At 35.2% G+C, this 17,554-nt stretch overlaps 1 protein-coding gene across 2 annotated transcripts in view; it reads right to left on the bottom strand.

The window, feature by feature from the left end:
* Positions 1-17,554, bottom strand: part of ASCC3 (activating signal cointegrator 1 complex subunit 3) — a 246,586-nt gene that overhangs the window by 62,181 nt on the left and 166,851 nt on the right. Inside the window, exons 22-30 of one of the 2 annotated variants that reach the window (XM_051614470.1) lie at positions 15,805-15,959; positions 11,911-12,009; positions 11,277-11,445; positions 9,078-9,298; positions 7,801-7,886; positions 6,133-6,299; positions 5,865-6,010; positions 5,636-5,756; positions 3,512-3,654 (exon numbers count right to left, since the gene is read on the bottom strand). In XM_051614470.1, the coding sequence (XP_051470430.1) occupies positions 3,512-3,654; positions 5,636-5,756; positions 5,865-6,010; positions 6,133-6,299; positions 7,801-7,886; positions 9,078-9,298; positions 11,277-11,445; positions 11,911-12,009; positions 15,805-15,959 (1,307 nt within the window). Of the gene's footprint in view, positions 1-3,511; positions 3,655-5,635; positions 5,757-5,864; positions 6,011-6,132; positions 6,300-7,800; positions 7,887-9,077; positions 9,299-11,276; positions 11,446-11,910; positions 12,010-15,804; positions 15,960-17,554 lie in introns of those variants that run through there. The other variant, XM_051614471.1, reaches the window with a different exon arrangement.

Genomic DNA, 17,554 nt, shown 5'->3' with positions numbered 1-17,554 from the left:
AAACTAGACATGAGGTATTTGAGTGGTCATTTCTTCATAAAAAAAGCCCACACATAGCCTGAAACTTAATTGGATGGAACCTATTAAACAGATCTACTGACTGTTGTGCAAAAACAGGTCCAGCAGAACTGGAAAAAATTATCAGTACAAGAAACAGTAATTTTCATGAAGTCTTCTGAAGACTGACTACTGTCTCAACTTTCTGAATACTGTAGGAACATGGGTATGAGCAGGAAAGTGTATATCAGACATGAAGTTCAAGGAATGCATCCATGTAGGTTCATCTCCAAAACCAACAGAGCTGTCTATAATAGGTATTTTCAGTAGATGAAGGTCAAACAGAATTCCTTCTCCACTATAATGCTGATGCATCTGTTAGACTACTAACTCCTCTGGGGGAAAGAGTATCTTGTATGATACCTCCATGATCCATGTATGCTGTTGTCTACTGTGGTGCCAACACATGAAGGACTGTTTCTGTTCCTCATTTATACATACAAACGTGTAGTCCAGAAGCTTCATACAACTTCATACCCTTTGAAATATTGTCTGAATTTGATATTTGGAGCCAGGTGGCAGAGACAGGGGTGAATTTCCCTTGTTATCTGAGAGTACTGGTGAAGTAGTCTGGAACTTTGTGAAGAGAACCCTTCACATGCTTTAGAGCCTACTTTGGCACTACTGCTACAAGAAGAATCTCTACTGAGAAGACGAGAGAAGGTAAGATAACGGCAGAGCTGATAAACAGCTATCACAGATCCACTATTGGTCTCTCTCCTCCTCCACAAGGTCTGAAGCTCTCTGTTAACATCACAGAAAAGCTGCCATGCAGGTTAACAGAGAAAAACCACTTTTCATGACTGTAAGAGTCTGTCTACCTCAATGTAAGTCTTCCTAATGCTACTATGGATGGTACCGTTTACTAAATTTTAAGAAGCTTTATGAATTCTACCCATTAGGAAGCAAACATAAACATAGAGTAACTTTTGGCCATCATGTAGCAAAACCAATTACATCATTAAACAAAACTAACCAATGAGTTCTTAAAGGAATCTTGTGTCAGCCAAAGTTAATGTCATACAAATAAGGCTGAAAGAAGAAAAATGCCAAGACCTCTTGTACACTTGAAACTTTGTATACACTCATTTATGAAAAATTTCTTAGATCTCAACACATTTCACAATTAACAGTTACAAATTCTTTAAATACAAATTAATTTGTCTGTAAGTTCCCCTAAAGGAATGCTGGTTGGCAAAAACAAATGTGAAAAAATGACAGGCAACAAAAACTCCTGTTTAAAGGCAACAATAATTTAGCTCTTCTAACTGGTCCATTTTTATTCCATATGGAATTGAGAAATACTTGAAACACTCGGGCAAGCATTAAAGCTAGGGAATACCTACTATAAAGTAAGTAAATATGCACTAGGCCTAATTTTAAAACTTAAAATGCTATAGCAATACAGAGATAATTCTGTCTATTTCACCTAGGCCAAGTTTGACTTTAATATAACTTGACATTAAAATTTTGAAATAAAACCCAATTGCTATAGATAAAGAATTCAGCAGTACATACACTACTTATGATGGGCTCTTACAGCTTTGTCCTTTGCTTCAATGTCAAATGAAACTCAAGCTAATCATGTTCATTTAAAACACAAAACTACAAACTGGTCCCATAATTACCTAAAGAAATATCCACTTGAAATTGTGGGTACTTCAAACACAATTGTGTTCTGCATAATAGTGGTAGAGATATAACAACTTAGGGCTTAATCTTCAGTCTTTTATATTTACGTAATCAGAACTGAGTAACTTGGTAGGTATTTTAGGCTCCAAACACCCAGCTTATAAATTCAAATACAAATCATATGCAAATGTCATTAAACTAATAAATGCAAAGTCTGCTTGTCCTTGTTGGCTCCTCTTTCAAAACCTTCAGAAGCATATTCTGAAACACAGAAAACCCAAAGACTAACACTCTCCTTTACCAGCCAGGCTAAGAACCTTTGTTTACAGTTCTTTTTAGTATGGTAGTGGCTCACAGGACATGAAGAAGCTCTTCACACCAGTGCAACCCATTTAGGGCAAACTGCATGTTGCGTATTCTAATTGTAGGTGAGATTACTACAGTAAACTAGCACAAGGTACTAGAGTGCTACACACTAATAATTTTTATATGAAGTGTTTCTGTTATGCTCAAGAAAACTTTAGAGGTTATACAGTTAGAAAAGCAGCATCAAGTGGAGATGCGTTTTAGCACTAGTAGTTTATCAGCCAAGAAATCCATTTTCTCTTTCAAGAATCCATCCAAAAGAGGAAGAATACAGAGGTTATGCTTTATCTCTGAAACATCGCACTTTATTTCTTAGCAAAGAGCAAACAAAATAAAATAATCTCATCTAGAAACCTATGCTTTTTGGCATATAATTTTTGGGATACAATTGTGTAACTATTCATACAACTGTTGATATATAAATATTCATACAACATCCAATTTGAACCTTGTATTTGTGAATCATGCATTTTGCTGTGTTTTTGCCATGGTTCCAATGCAGAATATCTTCAATCATTAAGAGAAATCTAACTTCCAATATCTGGGAAACCTGAATATCAACCAAAATAATTGTTTTGGAGCAATGATGCACTACTATCAGGACCATTAGTCCAGAAGGAAATCAATAATTCTGTATTCTGAGCAGGTGCAGAACCAGGTACATAAAATCTAGTGTATGTTTTGAAGAGTGCAGATAAAACAGAGTATTGAATAGAGATTATATTGTTCGAAAAAGAACAAAGTTTTAAACCTTTACTCCAGCATTGCTTAACATCTGAGTATTTGACTTTGTAATATTTATGTTCTTATAAAAGAGAAACTGGCAGAAGTTATCTTATTTTGGTTTGGAACATTGATTTACTTCACTGATATGCAAGACTGAGCCATTCCTAAGCCACTGGTTCTGCAGTATATCTATCTCTATGTATGTATGAGTATAGATGGGTAGACACGTGTATACATATGTACATACACACACACATACATATGCATATACATAACCCTCTACACATACAGTTATCTTAAGAGAAGGATGATTTTGCTCCTAAAACACTGAACGAGATTTGGTTTAAGTTCCAGCTCAACATCATCAATCTACAGATTGCCAGCTGTAAACTTTGGAGAACACTAGTCCTCTTTTATTCTTCGTCTTATATTTGTATCAAAGACTTGTATCATGTGATATATGTTGTCTGGGACAACGGAACAAGCATTAATAATAGATATGCAGGAAAAACAAAGATAAAAGACTTTGCATTCTAAAGGTCAGATCTTGCAAAGATCCTTAACCAGTCTCAATGCTGACAGATTTTTATACATACTGAAATTCACCATGTGCATAGCTGTTTCAAGATCTACCCTCGCACAGCTCCTGTGTTTTAGATCTATTTTCCTTTCCAACAAGCATCAATAAAAGAGAAGCAAAGCACCAGTAATGCAGGTAAAATGATTCTACCTCTCTTTCATCCATCTTCAGCCATTGTTTGGGATCATCCTCAGTGGCTAGGAAAGCTATCAGATCTAAGGCAGTAAGTCTTGTCTGACGTCTGGATGACACGAAAATAAGAACAGGCTTGGCTGGAGAATGACTTCGAATTGCTGTTGAGGAAAACAGAACTTGAGAAATAGGCCCTTTAGTGATAAAAATTAGAGTTTCTCTTTGCAATACCCAGACAGCTGATATACCTCTCTGAAGATGGTATGCAGGTATGTATAGGTAGTCTCTTTTCTGCCAGATAGATAAAACTGAGGTGAGCATGTATCATCTCTCAATCAAATATTATATAATTATGCTGAGTCTATTTGTCCTGCTACTTCAGTGATCACTGTAAGCTGAAGATTTAAGAGAAGCGTCTAGTAAAAAAACCCACCTGAACACCACAAAACCTGGACAAACTTCCTAGACTTCAAAATTCCTGAATTTCTCTATCTCAGACTAATAACTATGTTATGTTTTTTTCATCTGATTGGGATGTGTTGTCTCAGGCTAAGTGCCGTTAAAGCCCCAAACTTCTTTTCTGCCAGAGCTCCGACTGCATAAACTCATGTCTGCCTGCAAAGGATCAACCTACCAAAACCAGAGAAAGTAAAAAAGGCAGAAAGTAGCTTTTAAATAGCTGTTGTGAAAAGTGGGCATTATGGTACAAAAAGAACTCTGTCTCTGTTGTTTACTAATTAGTCTGATATATTTAAACCAACTAGGCTTTTAGGACTTGAAAAAAAAGCCTTTTCTTGCTAAGTCCATGTTTGAAAAGTTTCAGGTTGCAGCAAAATTTTTATGGTCTCAGGAATATTATTTCCATGGAAATGCTAAAATAACCTTGACTATATCAGGTCAAACAAGTGGGGAAAATGCCCTCAATAAATCATATGTCTACAGATTTTCTAACATCAACAAGCACTAGAAATCTGTAGTGTACATAGAATTTCAAATACTCTCTCTAAATCTAAATCCATTTGTGTGTTTTCTAATGTAACTCTCATTCATAAATTTATGCATTGTTAATTTCTGAAAAATATTCCATACTATCCACCATCAGATATTCCTAAATTCATGTGCATGTGCTCCTGCACAAACACACTATACAGTTCTGAAATTATCAACACAGGGTAATTCATGTGTATTTATACCTTACAACTATATATGCCAATATATCTATATATTTTAAAAGCCCAGCATCTAATGGATTTTTGTTGCTTCAGGAACAGGTGTGGCAGAACAGCCCAAGACAGATTTATTGTTCATTAGTGTTTTTGTACAATGCTCTTGTGGAGGTGTAAATAATCTGAGCTGTCAAGACTGGTCTCTAGTCCACAATCAATACTTTGCTTCTGTCATAAGGCTAATTAAAGCAGCTAAAAAGTCACCTCACAAATGTCACCTCACAATCAACAGCAGTTTGCATTACAAAATTTATTTTGGAGGTTATTTTTAATTGATATAATAAATATTCCTTATGTAACAAACCCAAAACATATTCAAATAAAATATGAGTTTTTTCCTAAATCTATCCTGCTGTCCAGATTTCTTAAGAATAAAAAATTGAAAACAGAAGCATATCTGGATGCACTACAAATTTTGAATTTTATGGTTATTGCTTTGAAACTAGAATTATAGGAGGTTGGCCTGACTTGCAACTTCTGTTCACAATTTTTTTAACACTTACATACAGTGATCCACACAAAAATACCTCAGCGGATTAATAATATGAAGGGTTTTATTACTTTCTAAATTTCAAATATTTTTACGCAAACGTTTCTTTACGGTGTCGAACACTAAGAGAAAACACATTTTATTTCCCCTTCATTAGCACTAATTTTATTCTTCTGTTCTAAATACATCCCATTCCTCTGTTGCATGTTGCATTTGCAGCACGCTTTATGCTTCAGACAAATAGCTCTGGGCCATTATCAGAGCAGATTCCCCCTATACACGCCAAGAGTAACACATGTTACATACAGTAACACATGTTGTAAATGTGCTGCAAATGAACTGTGCAAAGTGCTCAGAGCCTTTTCTTTTTTTTTTTTTTCTTGGTTTCACAGAATGGAGGAAGAAGTCTAGGGGCTTGTTGCTTACCCTGAAATGCAGGTTTGTTCATGCTAGCCATGCGAGGACAGTAATGCTGGCCAGGGAAGCCCTGAATGTGCACCTCAAGGGGAACTGGGCGGACCGATGGTCGGAAGTTGAACAGACCCATCTGAAAGAAAACATTTTTTTCAAGTTTAAGCCTGGATTATCTTATAAATTGCTGTTTTGTGTTTCTGCAGCACAAATACATGTCCATCCTCTAAAACATTTTTCCTACCTGGTTAATATTTAGCCAGTCAGCAAGGTCCCTGGCATTTGCTAAAGCAGTGGATAAACCAACTACTCTTACAGGTTTCTCCGTGTGAGATGAGATGAAGTTTGTTCGAGACACAATGACTTCCAACACCGGCCCTCTCTCATCCCCTGGTAAAGGTGAAGTCCATTGAAAAACAGGTAAAAAGAAAAAGTTAAGATGTCCAAAAGCATATTTACATCACTAGTACCAGCAGATTTCTTCCAGTTCTGATTAAAAACAACATGCTCACCTAGCAGATGGATCTCATCTATGATAAGAATGGAAACTTTCTGAACATAGCTTCTGTTCTGCCAGCTTCTGCTGACACCATCCCACTTCTCAGGGGTAGTAACAATCAGGTCAGCTTGGGCAATAGCTCTCATATCAGGAGTCACATCCCCTGTCAACTCTACAACCCTGTAATCAAAAAAGATGGTGGCTTGGCTTTACAAAGAATCTTAAAGTTCAAATACTAACTCCTAAATATTAACTCTTAAAAGAGAAAAGAAACAAAATTTTAAGGAAGTAATTTTGTTTCTGGTCAAACACTTCTAACAGGATTTTCAAAATGATTTAAAGTAAATAAACCTGTCTCTGTTTTCCTAGCTGATACCATGTACACCATGAACACCATTCCTTAGAAAAGGGTGAATACAAGTCCCAAACCATCTCTGGTTCATTTTTCAAAAAGAACATCATATAAGAATATAAGTATGATATAATGTGAATCATAACATCCTGTCATAATCAGGATGAAAGCCTTCTAGAAAGCTACCAAGCTGCTGCCTGCTGTTCTGTATGGATCTCTGGTTTGAATAACGAGGCTAGATTGCAGCCCATCTGCAGTTGTTGGTGAAGTTCCATTAAGCCTGTAGCAGAAATTACCCTGACTTAAAGTTTTTGGAAGATAAGCAGAGTTTCCTCAAATGTTTGCTTTATTATCCTTTTGATTTCTACAAGCAGGATTTGAGCTGAATATAATGGATTTTTGACAATTCTATGACACATTCTACATCCACTTGAATATCTAACAAAAATTCCTCACTGTTACATGTATCTTCTGTTCAAACTTCAGTCATAAGTAATACAGTAAATTTAAAAAAGGGAGTATTACCTGAAAAGATTTTAAAATTATGAGGCAAATTATTTACCCTCACAGGCCACGAAAATAGCAAAAAAATAGTAAACCTGCCAATTAATTCACTGCTATAATAGCAGGAATCTCACTACTCATTTCAGGGTAGCACAGAGTAGTACCTCTTTCTGTTAAAACCTGTGGTTTGCTTTGAGCTTTAATTTACCAAAAAAGCTATATATAGGAAATGGAAAGTCCCTAAATAATACATCCTATGGATATAATTTTTAACTCAAGATGGTATAATTTTGGAAAGCATGAACATGACTGATACACCTTATATGTCATGAAGCAATGGCTGAACTCCGACACCTGAGAAGATCGCCAGGAAATTAATGTTACCAAGGAATGAAATTATATCTAATTTATATAAGAAGGACAATATAAGAACGACTAGTATAGAGTTCATACAACTCCTATGAGGTCCTTCTAGCTGAGGTTTCTACAGAAAGCTTACTTTGAATTGCAATTTGAATTTCCCAGGATACTGCAGAAAGAAATCTGAGCTACATATTTGCTATACTGGTAAGTAATGAGAATGAAATCAGCTGGGTATCAAAGTGTATTCTTTTTTTAGTTTGGATTTTGCTATCACTACAATGACTACTGATAGCAATTTTGATTCTTTAAGTACTAGAAGGCTACTACAATACAATAGTAAACCTATTTTGAAATACTCAAAAGTATTCTGTAGATTTTATTCATACTTGATAATTGATTTTTATTCACACTTGAGCTGCTCTTTCTCTTCTCATTTCTCTGATTAGGGAAGGAGAAACATACTTTTTACCAAGTTTTTCTTCAATCCTAACTTTCCAGTCCTCAATTCTTTCACGAACGAGTGCTTTCAAGGGTGCAATATACACTGCCTGCAAAAGAAAGTCACAAAACTAGAAGTTACACAAGAAACCTTTATTAAAGTGCACCTACCGGGGAAAAATGATTTCACATGCTCACAATCTGTAAAGTGATTAAGCCCTGAATTCCTTAAATTACCTATGTCAGGATTAGATTTAAAACAGATTTACCACTTGAAAAATACTGCGTTTGTTCATGAGCCATTAACAAGCAAATAAATTAAGAAACAGAAAGAATAATTTATTGAAATGAAAGTATTTGTCATTTCATTTAGTATCAAAACCTTCCTATATAAAAATGCCATTTTTGGCAGAACTATAGAATCTGCAAACTAACACTCTAGAACAGAAATAATGAGTATTTCCAGCAAGCAATATCTTACCCCATTTCTAGTTATGTCTTTAATTTATTACGACATTACCAATTCAATTAAAAAGTTGATTGTTTTAAGCAAAATGTCACAGCATTTTCCTCAAAGAAGCCTGTTGTGCAGTGGGGAATACTCTGACATGTAGAAATAGTATTTATTTATGGATTTATGATTAACTATTCTGAATCTTTTGAACATGAAGAAACTGAAATGTCAAAGATGAAGAAGGGATTTACGTGCATGATTTCTGTTACTTTCAAAGGCTGTTCTGTGGTTAAATCTCACAATTAGATACACATATATTTTGCAAAGACTTTAAAGGTAAAAATGTGGGGAACTAAAAAAGATGGCTAAGTCAAGATATAGATTTTTTATTCACTTTGAAAACAAAACTCCAAAAGCTGAGTTGTTTAGCTTTTAGACAATTTAAGAAATAAAACACAAGGGTAAGTTGGAACAGAAAATTGGCTTGCAGTAATTAATTGCAACTTATTTGCTTAAATAAGAGAGAGACTGGGCTGGATGCATTCACATGGAGAGGAACTAATGCTACAAAAATACTGCTAGCAGAATGATATTAAAGCAGGAAATGCAGGTAAGCATAGGAAAGGAAATCCAGCATATGTGTGTCATGTTTTCAGATTTAACTCTAGTTGTACCCTGATTAATATATAAAGTTGAAATAAAAGTATGGCATACATAATGCTGTACCATTTTGAATCTGGAGAGGTATGAATTGGAGAAAGCAAAATTCAGTTTGCCATAGTCTGGACTTCTGTACTGCTGAAAACACGCTTACCCAAAATGATTCTAGTAAACCTATTTTACAAACCTTTGATGTGGGATACTCGTTAAAAACTCTAAAGATGGCTAATTCAGCTGCAACAGTTTTTCCAGAACCTGTAGGTGCTCCAAGAAGAACATTACAGTCTGTGTGATAAAGTGTATGAAATATCTGGGTCTGGATAGGGTTGAAATGTGTGAATTTGTACAGGAGTTCATATTCCCGATGTCCCAAGGCTGTGATAGGCAAAGGCTGAAGATCCAGAAGCTCTAAAATACCAAAATAAACACAAATACATGACAAGTGATGCCATGTCTTAGCATAGTTTATGATGAAGACAAAGATATTAACCAATACTTTAGTGGAAAATAACTTATATTGAAAATTGTTTTACTTAATATCTCATATGACACAGAGTCCATATTTTGGTTATTTTAAAATGTGATGAGGAATAATGAAACATTGATTTTATAGCTGTGAAGTATTTAGACAAGTACTGTTGTTTGCATTCTGATAGCTGTGAACTATCCATTCATAAATAATCTTGTCTCTTAAAGCTGTTGTGTATTTTTTTTAACCCAGTTGTAGTAAATTCTATATTCACTGTATTAGATTATGTGTATGTCCAGCTTCTTATAATAACAGAAGGTGGAGCTGGAGGACAGAACAGTCTGTATATTTCAGATTCAAGGAAAAAATCTATTTAAGAAGGAAGGACTCTTTGGAGCTTCTAAGCTGATGGACTAATACAAATCAGATGAGTACAACTAAATTTTGCATCTAATCCTTCAGACATGTAAGTAAAGACATAATATCAATAAATAAACAAACAGCCTTTCAGTGTATGATTCTCAACATAACTTGAGAGCGTCTGCTATCCAAACAATTAGAGATTGTGGAATTTGGAAGATGATATATATATAACCAGATTGGATTTGGAATCCTACCAAATTAGGGAGACTGCAGTGATTCTGCTATGCAGATGCTTGCTTTGAAGTGTTTTGGGGTTTTTTTTGGGGGGTTATTATTTTTTTTGGTGTCTGGAGCTCTCATTGTCTTTTCAGGGTGCTTCACATTAAGGTATGATGTGAGAGTCATAAAATCTACTGAGGCAATAATGTCTAATATTCTTCACATGCTTTTCACTGATACTTTATGGGTGTTTTATCATTCCCACTGAAACTGTGATTTCTTGGGCTCTGCTGAGGAGAAAGAAGGTTTTTTTGCCTAGCAGAGCCTCTACATACTTCATTGTTGAGTGGGAACCAGATGGGAATTGAAATCAATTACCATAAATCCTAGAGGCTCCATAACTGGTGATGTGTAAATATCTTTCTGTTTCTTCTGAATAGTAGTCAGTGATCAGTCAATTAGATAAAAAGGTTACACATGCTTTTCCAGACAGCCTAGGTACAGTGTAACAATAGCCAAACACTTCACAAACACACGTGAATTTATGCATGCCAAAGGACACCACCATATGAGAACCAAGCATTTCTGAAGGCACTCACTTCACAGACTGCTAGATGAGCCAAATGTAATTACAGTGGAAAGGTTTTACAATGACATCAGGCACAATGAATGTATAATGCAATTTATGTATCCAGAAAAAAAAGAAGCAAAACACAAACATATGCTTCTGTGCCAAGTGCTCAAAAAGGAGGGGGAGGGGAAGGCCATGACTTGATCAGGAGTGCTGAGTTGAAATGCAGTGTTCTGTACCTGCTATGATGAATTTATTTAAGTAAAAATAGGAATATGTTTCATATTTTCAAAATTTTAACTTTTTTTGTTTGCTGAATGCCATTTATAATACAACCATCTACTCTAAGATGATTTTTAACCAGTCCAGAAGAAATGTAATGCTTACAAGTGCCAAGATAAGACATACTATAACATAGAGATTTGGGATGTTTTAGGTGACATTTTCAGTTTTCCTATGGTTTAGAAAAAACCTGGAGAAATAAAAGGCTCTTTCGAGGTCCCTTCCAACCCCTAGGATTCTATGGTTCTATGATTCTATGAATATGTTGAGACATTGAGATTCCTTTTTGGTCCAGGAATTAAAAATTTTAGAGAGCTTTAAAGTTAGTGAAGAAATGGTCTCACTAATATCTCAATATTTCAAAGTGAAATTCCATATGCTTTTCTACAATGAATCAAGAGTTAAGAGATCTATCACACTCTCATAGGGAAAACCAGTATGAGCAAGACGAACTAAAACAAAATTATCAAATCTGAAGTTACCTGTGTGGGGTGGATGTCTTTCTGGAAGAATCAAATGTTGAAAATTTATGATACATACAGCCTCTGCTCCTAACCACCTATCAGACACAGCTCGAATGTAATATTGAGATGGAAGAGGTTCAAAAATTGGGATTGTGAACACCAGCAGTTGAGGTTCTTTGGTAATGACCTAAAGCAAATGTGTAGAGAATAATTACTGCACAGACAAATCACTAACTTGAAAAATCATAGTTTGCCTGACTTCCAAAAGCATTACCAGCACAAAGCAATACAGTATGTGTGCAACTCCACGTACAAAATTTTCATATCTTTATAAAATGTTTCGCCATTGGGAATGGATTTTGTTCCCACAAACTTCAAAGGCTAAAAATAAGGCTGGCTCTTCACCTTTTCTTTAACAGACAAGACCATTGCAGTTTTACTTTTTCACTTGGGAATATCTGTCCCACCAAAAGAGGAGAGAAATGGACATCTGAGATTATAAAACATTCTTGTAGAAGTCAAAGTTTATCACATACATCTGAAACTGTGCTACTGATTTGGACAGCTGCTTAGGCCAAATTACTGTTTGACAGATCCACATCTCAGCAACTTCATTTTTGTCTCGTATGAGATTCTGAATAAAATTCATTACCTGTTTTTTTTGAATGATGAAATACTCTGAATGATAAATGTGATCATTTGTAGGGTCTTCTACCCAGATCCACCACGGCTCTCCAACAGTGCCATGTACCTTTAAGAGTAGAAAAGATAACTTTGTTGAAATGAGGTTCTTGACATTTGCTGAGTATACTGGATCTATTTCTAAATGTTGCAAGCTTACAAAGAAATATAAAAATCAGATGTAAGAGCAATATAACATTATATAACAAGGTATTATATTGTAAGAGCAATATAATATTCTGTTTAAAGATTATGTGTCAATAAGATTTTGCTTAAGGTACATATAATATAAATAGACATTATATAAATGCAACTGAAGCTGGTGCATCAGCTGGTTATAAATAGACTGAACTCCCAGGGCTTCCTCTAGGCTCCTGAAAAAGGACTCAGTCTCTTTTTTCCTCCTTGCACTTCTGTCTTTGGATTCTGTACAGAGGACTGTCTTTTGCTATCCACTGCTTATTTCTCAGTCAAAAAAAGTAGCTGAGGAAAAATTGGACACTGAATTGTGACATTCTTCTCCCCTGTCTCTCTTTCCTTCTGTAGAAGGATTCATTAAGTGGATTCAGAAGGCTATGGATCTAGTCATTGCTACAGGTGAAATGAGAAGAACATAAATAGAGCTGTCTCTTGATGATTCCCATGCCATCTGGCAACACTTTATTCCATCCTAGATTTTTGTTTGCTTTGTTGTGTACCTTATTTTACACTATCAGCCACAAATCATAGCTAGGTGGCATGCTCAGTTGAGAATTTTTGTTTCTTTCTCAGAACAAATGACTTATGCCAATGTGCAAGCACTTTACTTAAACATTTAGTAAAAGGAGAAAAAAGCACAGTAAAGGAGCATGAAGACAGTATTAAATGAACATAGATTTCTGATGTTTCTGATGCGGACTGTGATCAGGTACATAAGGTGACCTGCCCTAGATTTGGTCCTGCCCTGGCAGGGGGGTTGGACTCAATGATCTCCAGAAGTCCCTTCCAACTCCTAAAATTGTGTGATTCTGTACAAAACCAGTATTTTAAAAAAAAAAAAAAAAAAAAAAAAAAAGAGTTGGAATTATTCCTAAACTTTATCTAATAGGAAAAAATCACAAAGTGCATAGTTGCTTCTAATGGTGGTTTTAATGCTACAGGAATCTGATACTGATCCATGCAGCACAGATTATTTTAAACACAATGCATTATTGTGTATGTGTTGGAAAAAAGTCTATACTGACTTTTGAAGACAAAAATATGTACACTAGGAATAGAACTAAGGTGCTTCTGTTGCCTTTTTAACACAGTTGAGCCATAGAGAAGTAGCTGGACAGCTAAGACACTGTCATTACAGTTGAATTTCACTAGCAGCTTCACTGGGAACTGAAGCAGAGAAACTGAAAGGTCACTGCAGGTGATGTCTTTAAAAATTACAGTGAGACTATTACTTAATCAGGGTTTAGAAGTTAAGAGAGGAAAGAAGACTTAAGGAAAGAGATAAAAGTTCAAAGCTCAGAAATGTTATGATCAACTGTCATAGCATTTTAGTTTTGCAGAGTCCTGTGGCAAAGCTGCATGGGGAAAAATGGGCAATGTGGGAAGAGGCAACATGACACGCTCTCCAGTAAGGATTCTCAAGAACTCCGGGGAGCTCTTAAGAACTGACAAATACCTGTATTTTGGGCAACCACTGCCTTAGAGCTGCATCTCTGATACATGACTTGGCTAATTCACACTAGTTGTGTTACTGTATGTTTCTGCTGGACTCCTCCTGGCTGCAGCAAGGCTTACTTTCTCTGTTTGGGTATGTTTATAGTCCTTCGCTTCTAATGATAGAACAAGAATTTTCCACTGGGATATGGTTTCACATGATTTTAACAAAATTAAGGGCTCCCAGCACTGAAAACTGCATTAAAGATCAAGATGATGTATCTCACGACTACCAAAACATACCTTCTTTCTCTTGTAATGGCAAGTGCAAACTTTGTGATGAGACTGTCCTAGAACTAAGCACCCTGTGAAAGGAAGAGTCTTAAAACCATAAAATGTTAGCCAGGAGAGGTAATTCAGTTGAGAATTAAAATTTTTAATATTATGATTTTATTTAACTACTCCAGTTCTTCGAATGGAATTTTTTGGGCGGCTAGTTTTTGTAGTAATTACAGCTATACATTTCTATTGTCTTCTGCTGAACTGCTTGCTAAAACACTGTGTGATGATGGAGAAGCAGCTTTAAAGTGTCAATGGTTGAATTTAAAAGAGTTGTTAATTTTTAGAGACTATTGAAAATTAACAGCTTTTTTTTATTTACTGTAATAGAAGTTTCATTTACTGAAGAAACAATGAAGCAAGAAGAAAATCATCGGCTACCTTACCAAAAACCACCCACTTTCCTAAGATTTAATGAGTACCAAAATACAAATTCACATCAAAAGAGCTTCATAAGTTGAACTGCTAAAATGATCATAATGTTTCCAAAGCAACCATTAGGTAAACTGTGTCAAGGGGTGAGAGCAGAAAATAGATTTTTGTCAAAGTTTTGTTATAACTTTAGAAGTTCAGATTCAAAATAGAAGTATATAATTCTATGTGGACCCTTTTTTAATTTGTAAAAATATAGATCAACCTCAATTTTGTAGAAAAATCTAAAAATTGCTTGAGAAATTACTCTGTATTAAGATATAGTTTAATATGAAGAACAGTCATGGGTTTTTTTGTCTTTAATAGATCACAGGCGAAGTGGATGAAAGACTGAATAATGAAAACTTGCTTCAATCCTAACAATTAATGCTGGTTTGCCTTCTGAAGTATTGTATATAAATAAGGCAGCGAAAAATAACTTATGTTAGGAACCCATTCAAATATTTCTGTAATAAATCCAGGCAACAAAAAAACCCTAACTTTCTATATTTTCACTATTTATCTCCCATCCATAAGCTAACTTGGTGAAACTTCCAAAAGAAAAGAAAAAACCTTTAGGTGGGGAAAATAAATTCCAAAAGAATATAATTTTTTTTTGTGCAATAAAACTCTAATTTACTTGTGATTAAATTTGTAATTTAAGGGATTATAAAATTACTTTAAATAAAAGAAAGAGTACTTAATATCCACTTTTCAGAATAATTTATCTTAAGTATAAATCTCCGAAACACAGAAAAAGAACAATATGCTCTCACATCGAGGTATCTTTGCCTTGATTTTCTATAGAGTTTAAGAAGTACCAGCAACAATACAATGCCCCCATGTGGACACTGGTGTTTCATTTAGATTTATCTTAAATCTATTCCTAATGTACAGACTCTGAATCAAAGACTGTGGGTATATCTAAATGTGTAACCAGTACAACTCATTTCATATAAATTTGGACCATAAAATATCAACTGATTTAATTTCAAACATATCTCAGTTTTTCTGCTCAGACAAGTCCCAACAGAAAAAAAGGCAGTGATGTTGGGAATGCACATTTGTAAAGCCATAAAGAGCAGCAGAACTTGGCACACAAGAACTCTAGTTCAAAGCTTTATTTTCTTTGTTTGACACTAATTCATAGTTTAGAGAGCCATCCATGTCTCCTTTTTTCTTCCTTTTCCTTTTTGGGCATATAACTCAAATCTGTGTGTGACTACTATTAATACTCAGCATAAGCACTTGTTACAAACAGTGAAATCCTGTACCAGTTAAAGGAAATAAAAAGATTATCTTTTGGTGCCGCCTTCTGCAAAAACCTTAAAGGTCATTCCACTCCTATGACCAAATTTGCTTTTTAGCTAAAATAAAGATTTTTTTTTTCTTCTCCAAACAGCTATGGACTCCCTGCGATCACCTCCTTTACTGAAGCTAAAATAATGCTTCCCCTTTTTCCTCCACCTGCTTTTTCTTTTACCTGGTCGTTCCAGGTGAAGTCAGGAGCGATGCTCAGTCGCACTCGGAGCACCGTGCGGGTAATTGGCTGAATCGTTGCTTCCATTAGGATGGAGGGGATTTGATGGACACACTGTTTTACCTTTAGCCCAATCTTCACATGATGCAGCATATGACCTGCCAAGAAAACATGAGGTGGAACGAATTTGCATTTCCAGGAAAAATAATACAACTCCGACTTTCAAACAGGCTTTTGGAGAGAAGCATTATTGCTTGCTTGTTTTGCTGCTAGGTGCCTAAATGTCTGACTCTCTTGACCTGGCATGTCTGAATATTTTGTAATACTTAACTTGAATTAGCAATTTAGAGCCTAAAAAATCAGTATTAACCTCCTCTGTTGGCTATAACTAAGGGGTTAAAATAACCATTAAAAATCCACACTGAAAACATATCATGGCAAGCTAGCTCCCTTTCCTTTACTGACTTTTTGACCAGGCTCTTACCAAGCCATATAGCTTTTTTAAACCATGAATACTGACCTTTCATTTAATGAAGGGCACACATTTCAACTGCTACAATTCCTGTGTAGTGATTCAAAGCAGACAGAATGCTTTTCAAAAAGCTGAACAAAGGTAGTTAATAGCTTAAAACAACTAGTAAACATCTCACAGCAGCTCTGATCTTTCTGAATACTCCAGTGTGCAACTGAAAGGAAAAACTAGGCATTGCAATGCTTTTTAGTTTCTATCACAGTCACGGTAACTAAGGCAATAGTGATTATGTTCATTAACTTTTTTCCCTATTTGAGTTTTTACAGCTGAAATCTCTGTTCTCTTGCTCTGAATTTTAAATATAAAACCAAGCATGGAGTAGTGATTTCCTTTTTTTCCTGAAAAATATCACAACTTCTAGCTTGTTTAGGGAAAAGAAGGTTTATTTAGCACATTTTCACTGAAATTGCTTATGTAATTACATGAAACATATTTTAAATTTTAATGGCAATGGTCAGAAGTACTCAGTGTTAAAAGCTACCTTACAAATGGCTATTGATATTTTTTGATTTTTCTGATTTTCTGATGTGGTCCCTGTGCACAACTTCCCTTTCAAAAAAAGAATAAAAAAGAGAAGAAATCCCATTATTTGCATTACGGGCAAAGTGAAAAGGTGATACAAACTTTTTCTTGCTATTGCACAAAATTTAGAATCATGACATCTTGCAGTTGATTTTTTTATATTAATCCTGACTTTCCCTCTTCAGTTTATTTAACAAACTGGCAGGTTTTGCCTCACACAGGTGTTTATCTGTACTCTGAAGTAATGAACGGTCATCTTGATATGGAAGCAAATCCCTAATGCAAAAGTTTTAAACATATTTAATCAGTTTAATTTGCAGCTGGTTAAATCAGTGCACCTCCAGCAAGTGGACAATTAAAAACCAAAACAATTATATTGGTACAATCAGGTGATATATGCAGTATTACAGCATACATGTACAGTGACAAACTTTTCCACTTAGAGGGGAAACTTCAGAAGTCACGTTGGATAAAGGTAGTTGCCAAATATTCAAAGACATGACTTAATAAGCTCATGTAGGCAAGTACATGCCAAAAATCACTTTCTGTATCACAATGTATGAGGGAAACTTTTGTGTTCGTATGGGACAGTACTGAGGTTTTGTTCACTTGTCTGCTAGGGGGAAATAAGGTCCTCTCCTAACTTCTGTCAAATATTATAAAACTCTCTTCCCCTTGTTGTTTTAATTTTATTGTTTA

Source organism: Apus apus, chromosome 3 (genome assembly GCF_020740795.1).
Source record: "Apus apus isolate bApuApu2 chromosome 3, bApuApu2.pri.cur, whole genome shotgun sequence".
NCBI classification, from domain to species: Eukaryota; Metazoa; Chordata; class Aves; order Apodiformes; family Apodidae; genus Apus; species Apus apus.
This window is presented reverse-complemented; position numbering and strand designations above follow the sequence as displayed.